This window comes from Suillus subalutaceus (assembly GCF_016647625.1).
Source record: "Suillus subalutaceus strain FC151 chromosome Unknown DFJ58scaffold_1, whole genome shotgun sequence".
In the NCBI taxonomy this organism is placed as follows: Eukaryota; Fungi; Basidiomycota; class Agaricomycetes; order Boletales; family Suillaceae; genus Suillus; species Suillus subalutaceus.
The window spans coordinates 1,253,796-1,271,383 of record NW_024540250.1 but is presented as its reverse complement, the minus strand read 5'-3'; the positions used below and the strand labels follow the sequence as shown (position 1 = coordinate 1,271,383).

At 48.2% G+C, this 17,588-nt stretch overlaps 6 protein-coding genes and 1 non-coding gene across 7 annotated transcripts; 5 read left to right on the top strand and 2 right to left on the bottom strand.

The window, feature by feature from the left end:
* Positions 1 to 219: 219 nt before the first annotated feature.
* DFJ58DRAFT_648314 (eukaryotic porin-domain-containing protein) lies at positions 220 to 1,500 on the top strand (the record flags this gene model as incomplete). Its single annotated transcript, XM_041381468.1, has 5 exons — positions 220 to 418; positions 473 to 630; positions 686 to 781; positions 839 to 1,366; positions 1,417 to 1,500. 5 exons carry the CDS (start codon positions 220 to 222, stop codon positions 1,498 to 1,500), a joined length of 1,065 nt encoding a protein of 354 aa, XP_041251542.1.
* Positions 1,501 to 1,777: 277 nt separating this feature from the next.
* On the top strand, positions 1,778 to 2,734 carry DFJ58DRAFT_648880 (P-loop containing nucleoside triphosphate hydrolase protein; the record flags this gene model as incomplete). Its single annotated transcript, XM_041381493.1, has 4 exons — positions 1,778 to 1,905; positions 1,974 to 2,042; positions 2,141 to 2,466; positions 2,535 to 2,734. The coding sequence occupies 4 exons, from the start codon at positions 1,778 to 1,780 to the stop codon at positions 2,732 to 2,734; spliced, it is 723 nt and encodes a 240-aa protein (XP_041251541.1).
* An 88-nt stretch (positions 2,735 to 2,822) lies between these two features.
* Positions 2,823 to 2,907, top strand: DFJ58DRAFT_t9. Its single transcript has one exon. It is a non-coding gene; the product is annotated as a tRNA-Ile (tRNA).
* Positions 2,908 to 3,066: 159 nt separating this feature from the next.
* DFJ58DRAFT_835709 (SDHD, membrane anchor subunit of succinate dehydrogenase) lies at positions 3,067 to 3,786 on the top strand (the record flags this gene model as incomplete). Its single annotated transcript, XM_041392256.1, has 5 exons — positions 3,067 to 3,154; positions 3,206 to 3,244; positions 3,303 to 3,505; positions 3,565 to 3,697; positions 3,749 to 3,786. The coding sequence occupies 5 exons, from the start codon at positions 3,067 to 3,069 to the stop codon at positions 3,784 to 3,786; spliced, it is 501 nt and encodes a 166-aa protein (XP_041251540.1).
* Positions 3,787 to 3,841: 55 nt separating this feature from the next.
* Positions 3,842 to 8,605, bottom strand: DFJ58DRAFT_648922 (TRAPP II complex; the record flags this gene model as incomplete). Its single annotated transcript, XM_041381499.1, has 15 exons — positions 3,842 to 4,089; positions 4,143 to 4,359; positions 4,412 to 4,598; positions 4,652 to 4,703; positions 4,761 to 5,077; positions 5,130 to 5,387; positions 5,437 to 5,859; positions 5,912 to 6,009; positions 6,070 to 6,202; positions 6,253 to 6,445; positions 6,486 to 7,356; positions 7,404 to 7,521; positions 7,574 to 7,941; positions 7,996 to 8,393; positions 8,446 to 8,605. 15 exons carry the CDS (start codon positions 8,603 to 8,605, stop codon positions 3,842 to 3,844), a joined length of 4,041 nt encoding a protein of 1,346 aa, XP_041251539.1.
* A 375-nt stretch (positions 8,606 to 8,980) lies between these two features.
* On the top strand, positions 8,981 to 9,276 carry DFJ58DRAFT_648882 (dolichol phosphate-mannose biosynthesis regulatory; the record flags this gene model as incomplete). The annotated part of the gene is made up of 2 exons (XM_041381494.1): positions 8,981 to 9,037; positions 9,100 to 9,276. The coding sequence occupies 2 exons, from the start codon at positions 8,981 to 8,983 to the stop codon at positions 9,274 to 9,276; spliced, it is 234 nt and encodes a 77-aa protein (XP_041251538.1).
* Positions 9,277 to 9,597: 321 nt separating this feature from the next.
* On the bottom strand, positions 9,598 to 17,396 carry DFJ58DRAFT_648717 (uncharacterized protein; the record flags this gene model as incomplete). Its single annotated transcript, XM_041381491.1, has 22 exons — positions 9,598 to 9,753; positions 9,806 to 10,165; positions 10,215 to 10,415; positions 10,467 to 10,709; positions 10,773 to 10,900; positions 10,951 to 11,173; positions 11,226 to 11,262; positions 11,315 to 11,419; positions 11,475 to 12,070; positions 12,121 to 12,192; positions 12,250 to 12,344; positions 12,400 to 12,568; positions 12,622 to 12,760; positions 12,812 to 12,955; positions 13,013 to 13,221; positions 13,278 to 13,401; positions 13,459 to 13,880; positions 13,933 to 14,064; positions 14,119 to 14,421; positions 14,470 to 16,289; positions 16,348 to 16,808; positions 16,861 to 17,396. The coding sequence occupies 22 exons, from the start codon at positions 17,394 to 17,396 to the stop codon at positions 9,598 to 9,600; spliced, it is 6,675 nt and encodes a 2,224-aa protein (XP_041251537.1).
* Positions 17,397 to 17,588: the final 192 nt, after the last annotated feature.

The window sequence follows — 17,588 nt, the reverse complement described above, 5'->3', positions numbered from 1 at the left end:
TTATCATTGAACGCTTCATTTTCATCGTGCAATGCATTGTCCTTGCAGCTGTCTGCTTACATGCGAGAACTTGAAGAAGCGTCAAAGAGCAATAGAATTATTATAAGCAAATTGCAACATTTCTGCGAAATGCTGAGGCCGAATTTGTCAGTGTTTGTTCCGCTTAATTTTTTGAAGCTTGATTCGTCACTTCGGTTTGCAGACGTGTTGTGTTGCTCTATGGCGTCTCCTGCATTTCCTCCTGTAAAGGATGCCTCTGCTGACCCATTGCCATTGTCCGTGCCGCAGGCACCAAAGTCATTGTATACGTCTGCCCTTTCTCCTCTGACTAGCGCTTTCAGTCGCTTTTCACAATGGCGCAAGTCATTGGATCTCCCGAATCCGGGTACAGTCGAGAATTTGCAGAAGGAGGTCAAGTGTACGCGTTTTCCTTGTGTCGTTTGATCTTCCAGTCATATCTGACGTTTTATAGCGACTCACCTGACGAACTTCATGTTTGATGGTGCTAGGGCTGATCTCACGAAGAGTTTGTCAATGAACCCGGCATTTCAGGTTACACACTCTTTCATTCTCGGGTCGCAAGTCTCAACACCATCATATAACTTTGGTGCTGTTTTCGCCAACAACGATGTTAGCCAATTTGTCTTGCTCGCCTTTGTTACTTTGTTTGATCCTTTCCCCGCAGATGTTCCTCCAAGGCAGCGTTGACCATGAGGGCAATGTGAGCGCACGTATGAACCAAGGGTGGGCTGAAAACTCCATCACAAAGATCCAGACGCAGGTTTGTTTTTCCTATCCCATTGTCCACACGCGTTCCTTCTCACATCCTCATCCATAGCTTTCATCACAAGCTGGCCATAGCATGATCCAACTGGAGCACGATTACCAGGGCCAGGATTACTCATTGAACGCGAAAGCTGTCAATCCATGGCCTGCAGACCTCACTGGCATATACATCGGAAATTACTTCCAGTCTGTGACAAAAAACCTTGCGTTGGGCGTGGAGACCCTTTACCAACGGCCAACTCCTGATATGTCTGAGTTCACGACGTCATATCTAGCCAAGATCACGAGCGATGACAAAAATTGGATTGCAACCGCACAAGTTCAACCATCGGGTATTCTGCAGGCTACGTACTGGCAGAAGCTCCACGAGAAAGTGGAGGTCGCAGCAGATCTTCAGCTTATGGCTTCTCCTCAACGAAGAGATGCTATCGCAACTCTCGGTGCAAAATACGACCTCCGGATGGCGACCTTCAGAGCACAGTTGGACTCCACAGGCAAAGTTTCTGCTTTGCTTGAACAACGCTTTGCTCCAACCTTTGCGTTCCTAGTGGCGGGCGAGATCGATCACTTTAAGGAAAGTGTCTCCCACTTCACTGCGATGTTGTCCAATCTAACATTCCAACAATATAGAATGCTGCCAAGGTTGGCGTCGGTGTGATGATCGAGAGCTCTACTTTGACCCCGGAAGAGATGGGTATGCCCCCTCAACATTGAATTAATTATACTTAGACACGTACTTTCGGACCCTATTATCAGCATACATCTCTTCTCATGGGTTTCTGCAGTACCAGTGTGGTTGTCAGCTAGCCCGGCATAATCTCCATCTCCGCAGAACGACGAGAGTATATTACGTAGCACTGATAGAGTGCACCAATCCGAACACGCACAAAAATAGTGTGCTGCTTAGTGATATTAAGGTGGCGGACACCTTCCGTATGGGAAACCAACACATTCCGCTGAAGTCATACTAAAGACTTGGTGAAAACTCACCATGGCAAAGTTGATTGAAGCCCGCAACATCGCCTGTAGGAAGGACAAAGAGCACACCATCTTCTCTCAATTGAACTTCGATGTTAACGAGAGAGATATCATTGTTCTACAAGGCAAGAGTGGTGCAGGGTACATTAACTTTCTCTCCCTGTGGTATTTTCGTTTGGAGGCTCAACCTATTATACATTATGGTTCAGGAAAACTACACTTTTAAAGTGTATCGCCCATCTGAACGTTTACGACGGAGAGATCTTATACAGAGGACGGTACGCTCCTTCCTTCAAGTCGACTTCTCACGTTTGACATGCTATGTTCACCACCGCCAGGACAGCTAAGGCACATGGTATGCATGACCCCTGACTAGCCATGAACACTCCCACGGGGAACTCATGAAGACGTCCCGTATTCCAGGCGTGCCTGCATTTAGAACGCGGATATTCTACGTGCCCCAGAGACCCGCTTTGCTGCCAGGCACGCCGCGCGATTTTATGGCAACGGTCACATCCTTTCAGTCTCGTAAATCGACCTCGGAATCTGATCTCGCCCTCGCTATGGACATCTCCAAGGGGTGGGGCATCGATGATGAGCTATGGGAGAGGAACTGGACTAGCTTGAGTGGTGGCGAGGCGCAAAGGATAGCGTTGGCCTCTGCAATGGGGTTGAACACTGCTGAAATCCTTCTACTTGACGGTAAGACTTAATTTATCTTATATTATTTGTATTACAACTGAGACGTGCTCTGACTTATTTCTCTCTAGAGCCAACTTCTGCTCTCGATCATCAGTCGACTAAGCTTGTGGAAGAGTTCATCCTGAATGACCTCAGGTCCCCGCAAAACGGGTTGAAGGCGATAGTCTGGATCACTCATTCCGAGGAGCAAGCAAGAAGAGTGGGAACTAGATTCCTTCGGATCTCAGCATCTGGTTGTGAGGAAGAGCCACTTATTCCTGAACCATAGATATTGTAATGTTTCCGATAGTTGGGATTATTAAACTGGATATTCGGTGTTCTACATAATAACACACAATACGCCATCGCTTATCGATAGTCCCATAGCTCAGTGGTCAGAGCGTTGTACTTATGAGGTTACATTCCATGCAAGGGTCCCGAGTTCAATCCTCGGTGGGACTAATTTTTTGATTTCGTTTATTGATTTCCATATATGGGAATTCGCGCTTTCTTCCCAATCATCCCGCTGACGACCTGCGGCTTTATCCACATTCCTCCGCACCGCGGCCCGCCCACCATTTTTCTTTGCTTTCACTAGCATCGTTGACACCGCCAGCCACAATGGCTTCGTCTATGCTTCTTCGCTCAACGCTGCCTAGAACCTTTGCCTCCGCGACTGGACGTAATGTCTTGCGATCTGCATTGCAAGGTAAGGACAATTCGAACCTTGTCTACTCCTCACTTATGTTACATATCAAAGTGAGAGCAAGCTCGACTACCCAATATGTGCCGGGTGGACGTATGTTTAATAAACCCTTCTATGTGATACCCGACAAGCTTACGCTCACACTCGACAGCTATCATAAAGGGCACAGTCAACGACCCTATCGAGTTCCCTACCCCATCAAAGACGGATGGCTCGTATCACTGGGCATTCGAACGACTTCTTGCAGCCTCCCTCGTACCCATGACCGCAGCAGCTTTTGTCACCTCCGGGTCATCTTACCCAGTCTTCGACGGATTGCTTGGTCTCAGCTTAGTGATGCACTCTCATATTGGGGTGCGTGAGCCGTACAGGGGGTATTCTGCGAGTGTCTGACGTTGCCTTCTTTATGCTAGTTCGACTCAATGATTGTGGACTACCTGCACAAACGCAAATTTCCTATCATTGGCCCTATCGCGAGCTGGACACTGAGAACAGTGACGGTTGGCGTGCTTGTTGGCGTTTATCAGTTCAATACAAATGATATTGGTATGATAAATATCCTTGGCATCGTTCCTCATCTGACTGAGGTTCCCATAGGTTTGACGGAGCTGATTGCGAAGGTCTGGACAGCGTAAGATTATATACAGATTACATCGAGAGACAAGAAATCGCGAATTAAGTGTAATCGTACTATCCATCCTCTCTAACAGAGATGCAAATTCTACTAGCACCTACCCGACTGTTCTTCAAAGCTCCCATTATCCGAGCTTCCGCCCCAATCTCGAAACGACCAGTGCAGAGGAAGCACAGTGGCACTTCCACAGCCTTGGTTTCGTCGGGTTTCAGCCTCCCTATTGTTATGTTAGATGAAACACCTTCCGACAGGACCTGTTCAGCTGGATCAAAAATCAAGTCCAGTGTCATCACAAGAGGCAATACTGTGAGCAAATTTAGCGAGCTGCGTGAGAAAAATTCTCGAGAAATAACGAACATGATGAATTGACAACCTCGACGCGAAGGTAGAGCATCTCGTTTGGACTAGCGATGTATTTACCTCCACTATAATCGAGTTCTTGGGGTAAGCTATCCAGGTTGTCCACCATTAGCGTCAAGTCAACTTCCACCACGTCTGTCCGCAAGGCCTTTAACATCGGGAGCGTCAACCGTTGTTGTCGCAGTGAGAGATCTCCGTGTCTATCGCCATTCGTCTAAACCGATGCATATCAGCGACGAATATAATCTGAGTGAAAAATGGCTGACCTCTTTCCATCGAGCGGAAACGATCTTGAGGAGCTCTTCACGATACCAGAACAGCTCTCGTTGAGCTTGTTCCTCTTCTATCGACAACTTGGACTTTCCGACGACGAACTGACGGTCTGACAATGTCGGTATGGGTTGCGAAATCTGATCATCTGATAGCCTGAACTTCTTAACCGGAAGCATGATACTTGATACACCTGGCGTGAGGCCACGCGTGTAAATGTTTCGTGAACGACTTACCGTGACATTGACCCTGGAGGGACGGTTGATGAAACAGCTGCACTTTCCGTTCCTGTGGAACCTCAGCATCAGGAAGGAGTGGAGGAGGATATAGAAGTCCTGTGCTTACCAGCTTGTTCACGTTCGAACGTAACTTCAAATGGGAGCCCATATGTGTTGCGGACGTCAATTGCAAACAAGCACCATTCTACCGGATCATCAACTTCTGGGAAGTGTATCACGGAATTATTAGCCCGGCGACTAATGCTATCATAGTCCACATCAACCATTGGCATGAGGCTCAGATCATGACACTCCAGCATATGGTAAACAGTCACTGTCACCGGATACGATAACTGTCGAGTGTAGAACACCTCGGATGCAGGCACCTGTTCCTCGTGCTCTCGATTGACCTGGGAATACGATATGTGGACGGTACCATGTGCACTAACAATGCTTTCAGTGCCCGCTAAAGGTCGAGGAATCAGTAGAAACATACCATCCAACTTTCCCTACACAGGTAACAGAAAGAACCACTTTTTGGTTTGGCAAGATGTTGGTGATCTCCTTCTCATTGCGCCATGAAAACGCCTTGCGGTGCAGAAGATCGTATTCTGTCTCATATGTTTCGAAGACAGAAAGTTCTCCTTCGGATAGAGCTTCCTGTGCGGGACCAATGGTGGAATCTTCGAAAGATAACCGAAGGAAACCAATCGGCAATGTAGAGATATTCTCCAAAGTCAAGCGAATGGTCGATCTGCAGCGCATCAATCAATAGAAATATTTAGAAGAACAAGCACACATACTCTTCGCCGTTGTACAGCATGACTGCTCCGTGCGTGAGCGACGTCCATCTGATTCGGAGCAGGGGCTGCTCAGGAACAACGACACATTGTAAAAATTGAGGTGGTTTCTTGGGGGATGGGAGTAATGTACTGAGTCGCTTCCCATCCTTCTCCCACGGACGAGAGTCGAGGCCCCAATACTTAGTGCGACCGCTTTCGCATTTCACAGCACTTTGACGGCGTGCAGAAAGATTCTGATCGACATCAGTCGGGACAGGCAATAGAAACTCTCTCGGAGCTCCCCAAGGGGCTTGAACAATGCAACCTCGGAAAACCAAAGTTCCTCGCGTTTTCGCAGTGCCGACGATGGTAATTGGATATAGTGTATTGGGAGGGATGACGAGTGCTGAGACAGGACTGGATTCAAACTCCACACCAGTCGTGCTAAGTATCTCAAGGTTAATTCATTGGTCAACCGATACAGCAAATGTTATACCTGAGCGAAATATTTTGGATTTCCAGATCGAACACATAAGGATTTCGCAAGGTGATCGTGAGTTCAATAGGTTCACCTTGGACAATTAAGTTTTTGCTCTATGAACATTCCGAAAATGCGGTGAAAACACGTTTCACTGTCGGTAAAAAGGAACTGACCTGTGGTCCTGATGATTTCCTGGGATTATATAGGAAAGGGTCAATGATCCCGCTAAGCAGCGAATTCGTGGCAGATGATTTCGCAGTCAACATGGAACATAGATTTTCAATTGGCAGGCGGTGCAAGGCCAACCTGTGAGGGCGGGAGTTAATGTGGTCGTACCGTTTGTAATAATCACATACGGCAGTAATGCAAGACTCATGATAGGGTTCCCGGCCCAGTACTCGACTGCTGGTGCATCACCGCGCCGACGCATAGCAGCAAGAGCACGTCCAGCAGTTTGATACAGATGGTATTGATCATTACTGGCCAACACGAAATGCATTGTTCTCAACGCAGACAATGATATTCGCGCCACAGCGAGCGGATCTGGGGCTGCCTCAGAGACTGTTGTCTCGTGGAAAATACCACTCACCAGGAAGTGCCTCTGCTACAGCAATTGCCTCGCGAATAACTCCAACTTGAAGCTCTGGCCACCCAAAAGATTCCTTCGCCGCATCTGCTGAGCCATCTAAGTCCTCCACGGCAGAACCGTTGTTGTCCCCACCCCCTACTTCGCTGCTGGTACCATCTGTTACTTTTGCCACGCAGACCGCTTCCAGATCAACACCAAGGACCTTGCAGGCACGGACGAGGAGTTTCAGGATGCTCTGATTGCCTTCCAGAATCTCATTTTGTCGCACACCAACAGCCCCCTTCCCAACTATGTTCACTTCGTCACCATTCTCGGAGCGATTGTCCACGCCTGCGCTTCCAACGTCAGATTTCCGCAGAACGTCATTTTCTTCCCGGCCACAAACAATGAGATCCATGATGCAGCTGATGACTTCGCGCAGAATGAAGGCTTCCTTCCGCCTGTATCCAAGGGATGAATAAATGCTCGCCATAGATTGTAAAATGGTGAGCCGCTCATGAGGACCAAGATGTAATAACCATGGGCCGTGTGCTTGCGACACGGTGTTCGCTATCTGTGAACGAGACACGCCTGACACACTACTTATGCGCTCCAGATTTGTCCAGGAGCTATCAGACGTTGTCTTCTGCGTATATGAGGTCGACCCTGGCTGCAGCATTGAAGCAAAAGCTAATGCACCCCATCCCTTGGTAGACCAGGTGCAGAAAAGGAGGGATGTTTGGCGCATAACAGCTGTGCAGTATGTCAAGGCCAGAAGTGAATGATCCTGGCTAAGCTCAGAAGCCTTGTGATAGAGAGCTACAGCTTGAGACAGCAGCTCGTATATGTCTGCCCAAGGTTCCTTGACACCGCTGTTGCTAACAGAGGATTGCTGCATGCGATTTCAACATCGCTCACCAAGAGTGATAGCTGACTTACCAGGCCTTGGCCAGCCGACCATGCATCTAGAACAAAAACCGTTGCCATCCCTTCTAATACAGAGGCATGCCATACAGGATCCTGCCCGGTCTTGAACAACACGATAGCTTCTGCATACCTTGGGCGAATTTAACTATGATGAACCGACAAGATGAATAGAGGACACGGACCACAACGATGCATCTTCTGTCCTACCAGCCAACAGGAAGAAATCACCAAGAACCTTATAAAGTCTACCATGTGACGAAACGGCACCGACTGCACTGGCGCGTTTTCTGACCGCTGGGGGACCAATTGTGGATTGCCGTTGGATAAGGGATGCCGTGTGACTGACACCAGGTCCAGCAGTCGAACTACGCTTGATCTGGATACCTGGCGCTGCGAGGCCTGATGAATTGAGTTCTGGCTGGCTCGAGTACGAAGGATATCCAAAATTTCCAGAACTGATAGAAAGCGGCATCTCAGAGGGAGAAGGGAGTGTCGGGAAAAGAGCAGAATTCAGATACTCATTTCCTATGGGACTCTCCAGAACATGGTACTATAAATCCGTTAGTAAGGTCCTCGAAACTCTGTATCAAATGTTGATCCATACCACACGACCAAGTTCAGCTAGAATGTGAGAGCACAGATCAGCGAGCAGAGTACCAATATAAAGTTTCTTGTTCCCCATCACGCTCGGAATCGAAACAATCCCAGGTAACGCGTGTCCGAGACCAGTGCTTCCAGCAATTTCTTCATCCTCAAAGGCAAAGCAGACCTTGGCCGGGGGAAATGTCGAGCCTTCCGGAGAGATGTCAAGCACAGTATTCTCGAATTGCTCAAGAGCAGAAGCAAGGGAATATGAGGATGAGCAGGCAGCGACACCGATAATGCCTAGCGTAAAGTGAGACGGTCGGAACAGAGACAGCGATATATGGCGAGGAGGAGCAGGATGGGATGGGTAGCTCAGATATAGATAACCACTGGAAAGTGGATTTGGCATGAAACGAGCTGACTCGGATCCATGAACAACTGTCGTGTAAGTAAAAAAGGGCTCGCATACCTCGCTCATCCTTCATGCCAGCAGGTATGTCACCTAAGCGAATTGAATCGAACGTCCTGATCTCCGCCGCATACTTCTCAAAGGCAGCACGGGGTATTGGGCCTACTGGGAGGACAAGGATTTGGATATGCGCAAGCGCTGCGAATGCATGAGAGTTCATGGGATGCCTTGAGCTGTTCGTTACAAGCTCAAATCATCAAGTACGAAAGTCGGATTCTTTTGGTGCTCAGCTGCTCGCAAACGTTGATAATGAGCTGGCATGAGATTTTGACTCAGAAACAAATTACGCACTCGTGTTATGTATGATGTAGGTCGTGTTGTCCGCCGGTCCGCCAACCCAACCTCAACTTGAACTTTTGGCCGACTCCGGAGTCGCACTGCTCTATTCTTTATAATCACACTCGACCTCACCTTCAACTTCCAAGTAGGTTTGACAGACTTTGTGATGGTGAGCAGTAAATCTATGTGATGATTTAAGGTTGGCTGATGGGAGCAATTATCCAAGGGTGCAAGCGACAAATCTCTTGGAGGGGTGATGCTGCTAGTTGCTGGCTTCGTGTTCACGTACTACACGACATGGGCCATCTTACTCGTCAGTTCACCAGGCTTACGTTGGACGGGTCATATAGCTGACAGTTACTCGCCCATTTTCAGCCCTTCTTTGACGCATTCAGCCCCATACACGACTATTTTCCTGCACGTGAATGGGCAATACGGCTGCCAGCATTTGCGCTCGTAGTTGGACTTTCGGGTATCGGTTTCTTCATTGGCTCCACAATCATGAAGGAGAATAGAAAGAAGGCACAAAAAGCGAAACTCAGGGCAGCCTGACACCCAGAGATATGCATATCCGCCGCCTCTCCTTTTGTCGACCTTTCCTTAGCCTGAGATTCATTAATTTCCTGTACCCTGGAATCTATTGCGAAACTGATGTTGTATGGGGCTACGTAGGAATCCGCATGTCCCTTCTACGTTCCACGGGTCGCTGCACGCTTTCCAACACTCGCAACTTCTCTGCATTAACAACATCTTGCTTTGATTGAGCAATGACCGCGCTAGGCAGCAATTCGGGCAAAAGCTCCCCATCTAGAGCCCGGGACAGCTATATACAAATAAAATAAGCATGATTCAAAGACAGGACATTCTGGAAGATCATGCCTTGCTAAGTGCGGAGTTCCGCCTTCCAGAGTCACGCAAGCGATTCAACATTACCGCATACGGTACTGTGTCCAACCCTACAGGTGAGCGTGATTGGAGCACAAAGAGAAATAAGTTTGCTACGGAAGCCCATATCGTCGTGGCCAGTGGCTGATGACACTGCGTCAGCACAGGATTCTGGGGCTGAAGTCAAATATCTTACCAAGAGATCTTCCGGGACATTGTCAGCTTTGAAGAGATTTACCAGCGCTTCGAATGGAGGCCACAACTCGTTCCAAATGGCTTTGACGCTGGGTGAGTCTCGCGTTAGGTTGGCAAGTGGCATCTGTGCAAGTAGCAGCCACAACTTGAGAGCTATGAAAGCGTGTTCCACATCTGCCACGGCAGATTCGGAAGGCGTCGTTCCTTCAAGTACATATGTGCCCAAGCACTTGTAATATGCCGGCGTGAAAACATTCAACTGCGGTAATAAGACTCGGATGTGTGTGTCAGCAGAGTCGCTAAGCACACCGAGCAGTAGAATATTCCAAGCACGGACAACTGTACCAGCTTGTGTGGATTTCTGATGAGGTTCGTTGAGGTCGGGTCCACGATATGCATCGAACGCGTACCTCGAAACCTTCTGCAATCATCTCTGAAAGCGACGCGTGCCCAACATCTACAGCATGGAAGACCAACCGCGAAACAGAAATCGAGGCAGATAACTCCGCCCCAGACTCAGAGATTATCCAGGCATGCTTATGTAGAAAGTAAAGCCCACTGCACGCCACTTGTCGTAGTCCAACGATTCGGACATCGGTGCAGAGAATCGTCTAAGGCAATGATCAGATCATGAAGCCCATCTTTTGAGAGAAAATAATAACCTCGATGATCGCATTCAAAGTGGAAGGTGTGACTCGTGCTCTGGCCCGGAAAACATCCTCCAGCACTTCCAACAAGATGTGCGTTACGTGGTTGGTGTTAGAAGATACCAAGTCTGGCTTTGAACTCAAAGATGTGTCACTGAGCGAACTGACAGCGTGTGATGCTCGAATTAGACTCTGTTTCTCCACATTGGACCTCGATAATGCGACCCTCAGTACCGTTTTCGTACACTCCAGGAGATCCTAAAGGAGATGTCAGGAATGATCATTGATTGGTTTGGGTCAAGAATGTTGTATATCTTTTACCTCGACATGCACTTTGTTATGCTGCAAAAGGGCTGCGGAAATATACAGCAGGAGATTGGGGTCAAATCCGGCGTTGTTTCCCAGAGCCGATGCTCGGCGTGCCGTCACCGTAAGCCAACTTATGAGGTCTGCCAATCCAATTGGCACGAGTGGTAGAAGTGGCAGAAATATCTCTTACCTTTGATTAACCATTTGCTGAGTCCTTCAAAGTAGACCAACTCCGTGTATTCCTTCACGTTCAAAGCAATGTTATGATTGATCTTCCAATCCGCGTCTGGAGGCTGTGTCACGACACTCTGCAAAAGAGCTTCTCGCAGGCTTTCCTGTGACGAGGGTGCCCTGCGGAATTCATCTTCTACGATGGATTTTATTACAATAAAAAAATCCGAGCCCAGCGGGCGCTTGAATGCATGTTGATCAGTTTGAGACACTCCCACCATGTGGATAACATACTTTGAACAGACTGCAGAACACTCCACTTGGTGCCAATCTGAGCCAGAGGTTATCAGCGGCTAGGGAACAAGCAGTGAAAGGCACCTTACGTGACAAGCGTGTTTTCGATAAATGATTTTGCTTGAGTAACTAACATATCTTCAGTGTTATGTTTCAATAATGTAACAAGTGCAATAGCACGTTCAATTGATTCACTATAGGCAATTTTAGATCAGTTATCGACGAAGTTGAAAGGTATACTACACTCACGTCACCAGCGCGCCAGATATGGCAGACCCCCTCTTGATATATGTCTCTATTACAAATAATGCCACTTGGCGCAAGTCATAGCTCAGGTCAATTAACAACAAGTCTAAGGTCTTCTTCAACGCCTTGCGGAGCAGAACATCAAGATGTCTGAGCGCGGGGCTATCGAAGTCATGCTTATAAATCATTGCCATTAGTGCTTCCAGCAAGCTCTTCAAGGTAAGAGCTGGGAGCTCGAGTGGTTCGTCTATGGCGCAGAAAGCACCAAGCACGATATCCACCCAAATGGACCCAATAAGCACGCGACAAGGTCTGTCGTCTTCGGTGAACGGACTGTTCATAAGGGAGGGCGGCAGGTCAAATGGATGGGGGGCATCCAAGACGCGTGCAAATTCGTTCACACACGACAAAGACTGTCGTGGAATGCCACTGAAGCCATCCAAGTGGATTGAGAACGCCCGCCCATTGAATGTAGAGACCATCTGCGCCCCACTAAAGCCAACCATTTTGGCCAGATACAGCTTGAACTTCAAGCATGACGTGAGGTCGATCTCGACTCCATTTTTCATCATGCGCAACCCAAGCAACGCAATCGATAGCTGTTCGAGGAGTCAAACAGAAACAATGATGACACAGCAGCCCCTCGCACCTGAATGGAGTGAATTTCTGGGTCTAAATCTCGCGGGTGGGCATCAGTTTGAGTCTTCAACCCGTACATTTCCTGTCGGTATGTATGGTCAGCGGAATGCTTGATTCATTAACGGAAATTTTGACGAACAAGGTGAGCAGCGGCAGGGCCATCTTCATCGTTGCTGTTGTGTTGTAAGTAATCGTATTCGAGCAGCGTCTCAATAATTGTGCTCCAGGAAAGCACTATAACAATTCACACTTAATATCAGTAGAATTAGGGTTGCAAAATGAATGTTACCTCTCCACGACGGGAAATGTGATTGGAGCTGAAGGAGAAAGGAGACCAGCCGGAGACGCTTTGACATAGGTAGGTAGGGAAAGGCATCGTTCCAACATGATGCAATGGCATCCAAATGGGCCGAAAGTAATGTCTGCAACCAGGTGTCAACTGCTGTCCTAACTTCTTCCTGTTGGCAAGGGTTGCATTAGGTGCCGACAAAATAAATTTCTGTCGACATACCTTCTCGTCGATCCAGAGCGGTTCAAATGCGTAGTAGAAGAGGTCAACGACGCTGTGTTTCCAGGGCCGATCTTTAACCACAAAGTCAGGACTAGTAATGTCTAGTACCATGCGAAAGAATCTGTCCAGGGCTAGGAGTCTAGTTGCCAGTACGTTATTCGCATCTCAAAGGCGACAAGAATGTAGATACCTGATGTCCCATGCAACTGTTGATTCGCTCATCGAGGACATAAACTCATAAAATGACTGTGGATCAACAATCAATATTCTAAGGAATAAGGTGGTCCTAATACTTGCGATCTCATGATGCTGGATCCCATAAAAGTGCCAGACACTGTGATAAGGAAGAGTTGTCTGGCCGATCACAAACTTAAGAGATGATTGTGCATACCATGGATATAGGGTGCTTCCATTGCGCAACACGAAGTTATCGACCTCGTGTGCCTCAAGAAGCGAAGCGTGCATAATAAAAGAGTGTAGGAATTTCGCAATGAGACAGATGACTGGTTCCATGCCGGTGGCAACGAGAGTACCGAGAGCGAGCATCAGTTCGCCATCGATGATAATGGGGTCGGTAGCGTGAGCCATGAGTGTGTTCTGCTTTCTCCTGGTGTTCGGTCAGCTTGGGACCACGAGCTGAACGTGGTTGATCTAACTTGCCTTGAAGGAAGATTTTTGATATCTTCTTCTGTTATCATTTCGTTTGAAGTAAGCATGGCGCGGTCACATCCGTAAAGCAACAAGCAAGTAGCGAGGGATTGCCTGATAAATGTCAATGCACTTCAATCATGTTGTCAGTAATGAGGCAGCATAAGTAGTATCCGGAAATCCCACCACGAAGCATCGTCACTTGAGGATCGGAGGGCACTCTTGATAGCAGGCTGTAGGCTAGCGATCATAGTGGAGATCGATTTCTGTAGATCTTGTCGACCCATCGACCTCGTCCACACGGACAGTAAGGTGGCTTCAGTGAAGACCGAGGCCTGTTTCAAGGTTACAAGCCCTTTCCGCGACAGTTCGCTGTATTCAGTAAATATTGGAACGTCAATGTCGACACCCGAACGAGCAAATAGCCTCAGCCAGCGGAGGCTGTCCGAAAGTCCGTTTTCTTTGGCCGTCCGTCGAACCATGCCCCATGGATCAGATATCTTCACTGCGTGCCCATCGACTTGCGCAAAAATCTGGTCAACAAATGTGGTGTGGCGAGATGTGTTCTCAGCTGAATCTCGATTGAGGAGACGTTGCAGAATTGGAAGAGACTTTGGATTAATGAACATCGGATATTGAGTCAACAAGTATCACATCCCGTACCGTTGTATCGAGCACCTCAGGTTCGAGTGTCTGAAGCCACATGAGAAATAAATCATCAAGCACTGTGAAGTCGACTGAAGCTCTGCACAATCTTATTATAAAGCGCAGTGACCTTTCCGCGGTCGACGGTGACTGTCAGGCCTCAAATCAGTTTGCAAACCATACGTTCATGGGAGTGGCACGGACTTCGTGTGCATTGAGACAGGAGCGTTCGTGACGCGAAGCAATATCCTGGATATTATCAGACAATAATTGGACATAAGCGACAAAATCTTGATCGTGTAGTGCTAGAAGCCATCGGGCAGCATATCTTGAAAGCAGAGAACGCCTGGCTGCGACATAGTCACCACCATTATTGACGGAACTACTTGGTGCGCGACGCGCGTCATAAGTTGTTGGCCATACAGGAGCATCAGATCCACTCCTAACACCTGGGAGATCAATCGCTTGTGGGATGAAGTCACGAAGAATCTTTGCCAAACTGTCATCCTGGAAAACAAAGTCAATCAAGTACCAGTCATCGAAGAATTAGATTACCTCTGCAAAGATCCAGGATAGCACAGCATGAGATAACCTGCGCAGGGCATAATCTGATGCCAGCCCGCTAGGCCAGAAGCGCCTCACCAGGAGCAAGAAGCCGCATTCATTAACCGAAAGGTCCAAATCGGAAAGGCAAGCCTCGATAGCTGACACTAGCGTCTCCACATCAGCGGACAAGTCAAAGCCAAGCGGTAGTGGGAAGTAGCAGTGTTGGCTTGATTTTCCAGGCTCGGGTACACACGTAGGAAAATCTGCGCATGTGAAGAAGCCAAGTTTGTGAAGATGAGAAAGACAGTGACGCGCAGGGCCCTCGGACAACATATTGAATTCATATCCCAGGGAATTACGGAGATGCCCCAACGTGACGACCTCAAACGGACGACGTGCTGCATCATTGCCATCCTGTGTCGCCATATTTTCGCCAGACACATGCAAGTCTGGCCAAGCACCTGACGGTGGAGTTTGTACATCGTGCGATGTTCTGATGGTGGAGGAGATGTAAGCTAAAGTTGACCAATCAAACATGATCGCCGAAGAGGATGGGTTGTATCGGTTGGCTTCAAGGTATTCTCCGAGAGTCGCAGAGACGGGCAGTTTTCCAGAGGATAAGTAAGCTTCGTAAAGTTCAACCAGAAATTGCAGCTCGAATCCCTTGGCTGTGTCTTCATGACTGTCTGATGCTAGAACAAATGAACCAAGAGCAAGTCCATTGTTATAGATTTGCAGCTGCGTCCAGAGCATGGCAGATGATACAGAGATATCCTCAAAACTCCGCTTCCCCAGGTCTTCGGAGGAGAGGAAGAGATCCCCGTAGTAATCCGCGAATGTGCGGCTGATGCTATCCAATGATACCGCTATGTGAACGGAACCGAGATCTACAATTCCACAGATCGCGAGCGGTCTATCGAGGCACGTGAGATGCATAAAAAGCTTGCATGTCGTACAGTGGAATGCCTGACAACCCCATATCGGCAGAAAACAATGAAAGCAAATGGGCAAGGTAAAGAGATTGACGTGTCTGAAAATATGTTGAGCTCGTTTCACAGTAATGAGGTCGGCATCCCGCTTAGATGGGGGAATGAGGCAGAAGCGGTGAACGGCCAATGTTTCCGAATCGGACGCCGCCGCAGCGTACTGATGATGAACATTGCCTTCCGGGTAGTCGTAGCAATCGAAGTGCACGGCGCACATACATCCACAGCAGAGAAGTCCAAACCCCGTGATGGAGGAAGCACATGATTGACAGGAACTTGAACAGGCTTCGCCAAATGCCGAAGGCCGCTGTGACTGCCGGAATCTCCATGGTACAAAATCGTGCGCGCAGGAAGTGCTTAATTGCAATGGAGGATTAGGCATACTCCCTGTCCAAGGTTGCTCTCCCTGACCAAGGACAGGCAGAGACTTGCTAATGACGACATGCCCAAGAGCCCGTGGCCAAAAAGTTGTCAACAGGCATAGAGCGGCGCGGCGACTCTGAGGTACATGATATGCTATCACTTCCAATACATCCAAATACGAGTCTGGCTTAGAGTTGATTATGGTATCGAGCAGCCGGCATAAACTATACGTGGGTGGCAACGAAGTAGTATCGATATTTTCTAGAATGGCGGCCAATAGCGGAGGGGTTATGGAGGCCAGGTAATATACAGGCAAAGGCTGGAGAGGTGCACTTGTGGCCTGGATACGGGTACAACTCGCAGAGGCGAGAGACGTCCAAGGCTGCCACGAAGCTGTCTGGCAAGATGAACTCTCTTCGTCGTCAGGGGCCATTTCAACTTGAATAGAAACAAGGTTTCCTTGGCCATGATTAACGACAACTACGTCTTTTGCTGTCGGTAAATTTCCCATTATCCAAGCTCATCTGACTGAACGTACCCGACATATCTGTAGACACGTATCCCCTGATTCCGTTTAGATCCTCAAACACTCCCCTGAGTATAACATTGTCGAAAAAGGATAGCAAACGCGGATGCATCTCGCTTCGAAATGTCCCGAACGCAGGAAGAACCGCAAACGCAATACGGGAGATTATTGATGGTTCACTGGAGTGGACATGTGCAAGAAATTGGGCAATGTCAAGGCACACTGATTGCAGCGCGTTTGGAGGCTTCGATGGTCTGGGCGAAGAAATTTGAAAACGGCAGTCTTCCGATATCACTGAAGAAAGGATGGAGATGCACAGTGTTATAAGCGAAGCAGCTTGCGAGTGTCCCTTTGATGAAGGCGAACGAGATATTGAGCGCCTTCCACTAATGCTACTTCTTCTCATAGAGCTGCGAATGGTGAATGATGATGGTTTGGTGAATGGTTCGGTATCTGTACCCGATCCAGAAGCTCTATGCGAGTTTCAGCGATAATTCGGCTAGCACTGAGACAGTGATTTCATACCCTTGGTCAAATACCTGCCAGCCCTGCGAAGCAGAAAATAGCAATACCTCTTTCAACTGGACCATGAGGTCAAAAGTGGTTTCAGAAGAGAAAACGACACAGTCACTTCTTTCATCGTCACCATCTTCCTTCATGGATTGCAAGCGTTTGTGTGACTTCTGTTTAACTGCATTGCGTACTGCTCCAATTATGTGACCAAGATCTGCCTCAGTTGATGGAGTAGCATGAACATTTAACGCGTCAAAAATTGGGGGAGGACACGTTCTGGAAGAGAGCTGGTCAAGAAGCAACCCCACGAGCTTTTTCGACTCCTCTCGGGCGTGATTCACAGAGTCATGTTGCGACAGTGCCATTCTGGCTAATTGGGCTGAAGGAGAATGTTTATCTACATTGGGTGAAAGGGGGATGTAAAATGACGGTGAAGGAGTAATGCTGGCACTACTCGTCCCGCCAGGAGAGCCATCGTAATTTGACTTGATATGGGATGGAGGAGTGAGGGACTCAGTGTCAACGCGAAGTAATGGTGTAGACTTCATAGAGACTCGAGTCGGTGTGGCCATGGCGGCTTAGATTATTGGTCGTCAGCTGGAACTCGTCCAGTGTTATTCAAGTCGTGAGCAATTTACATGAAAGCGCTTGAGTCGATTAGTCATCATAATATGTGGGTCAAGACCACCTCCACATTGCATAGCCACAGCATTAAGTACTACTTAGTCCCCCCTGGCAGA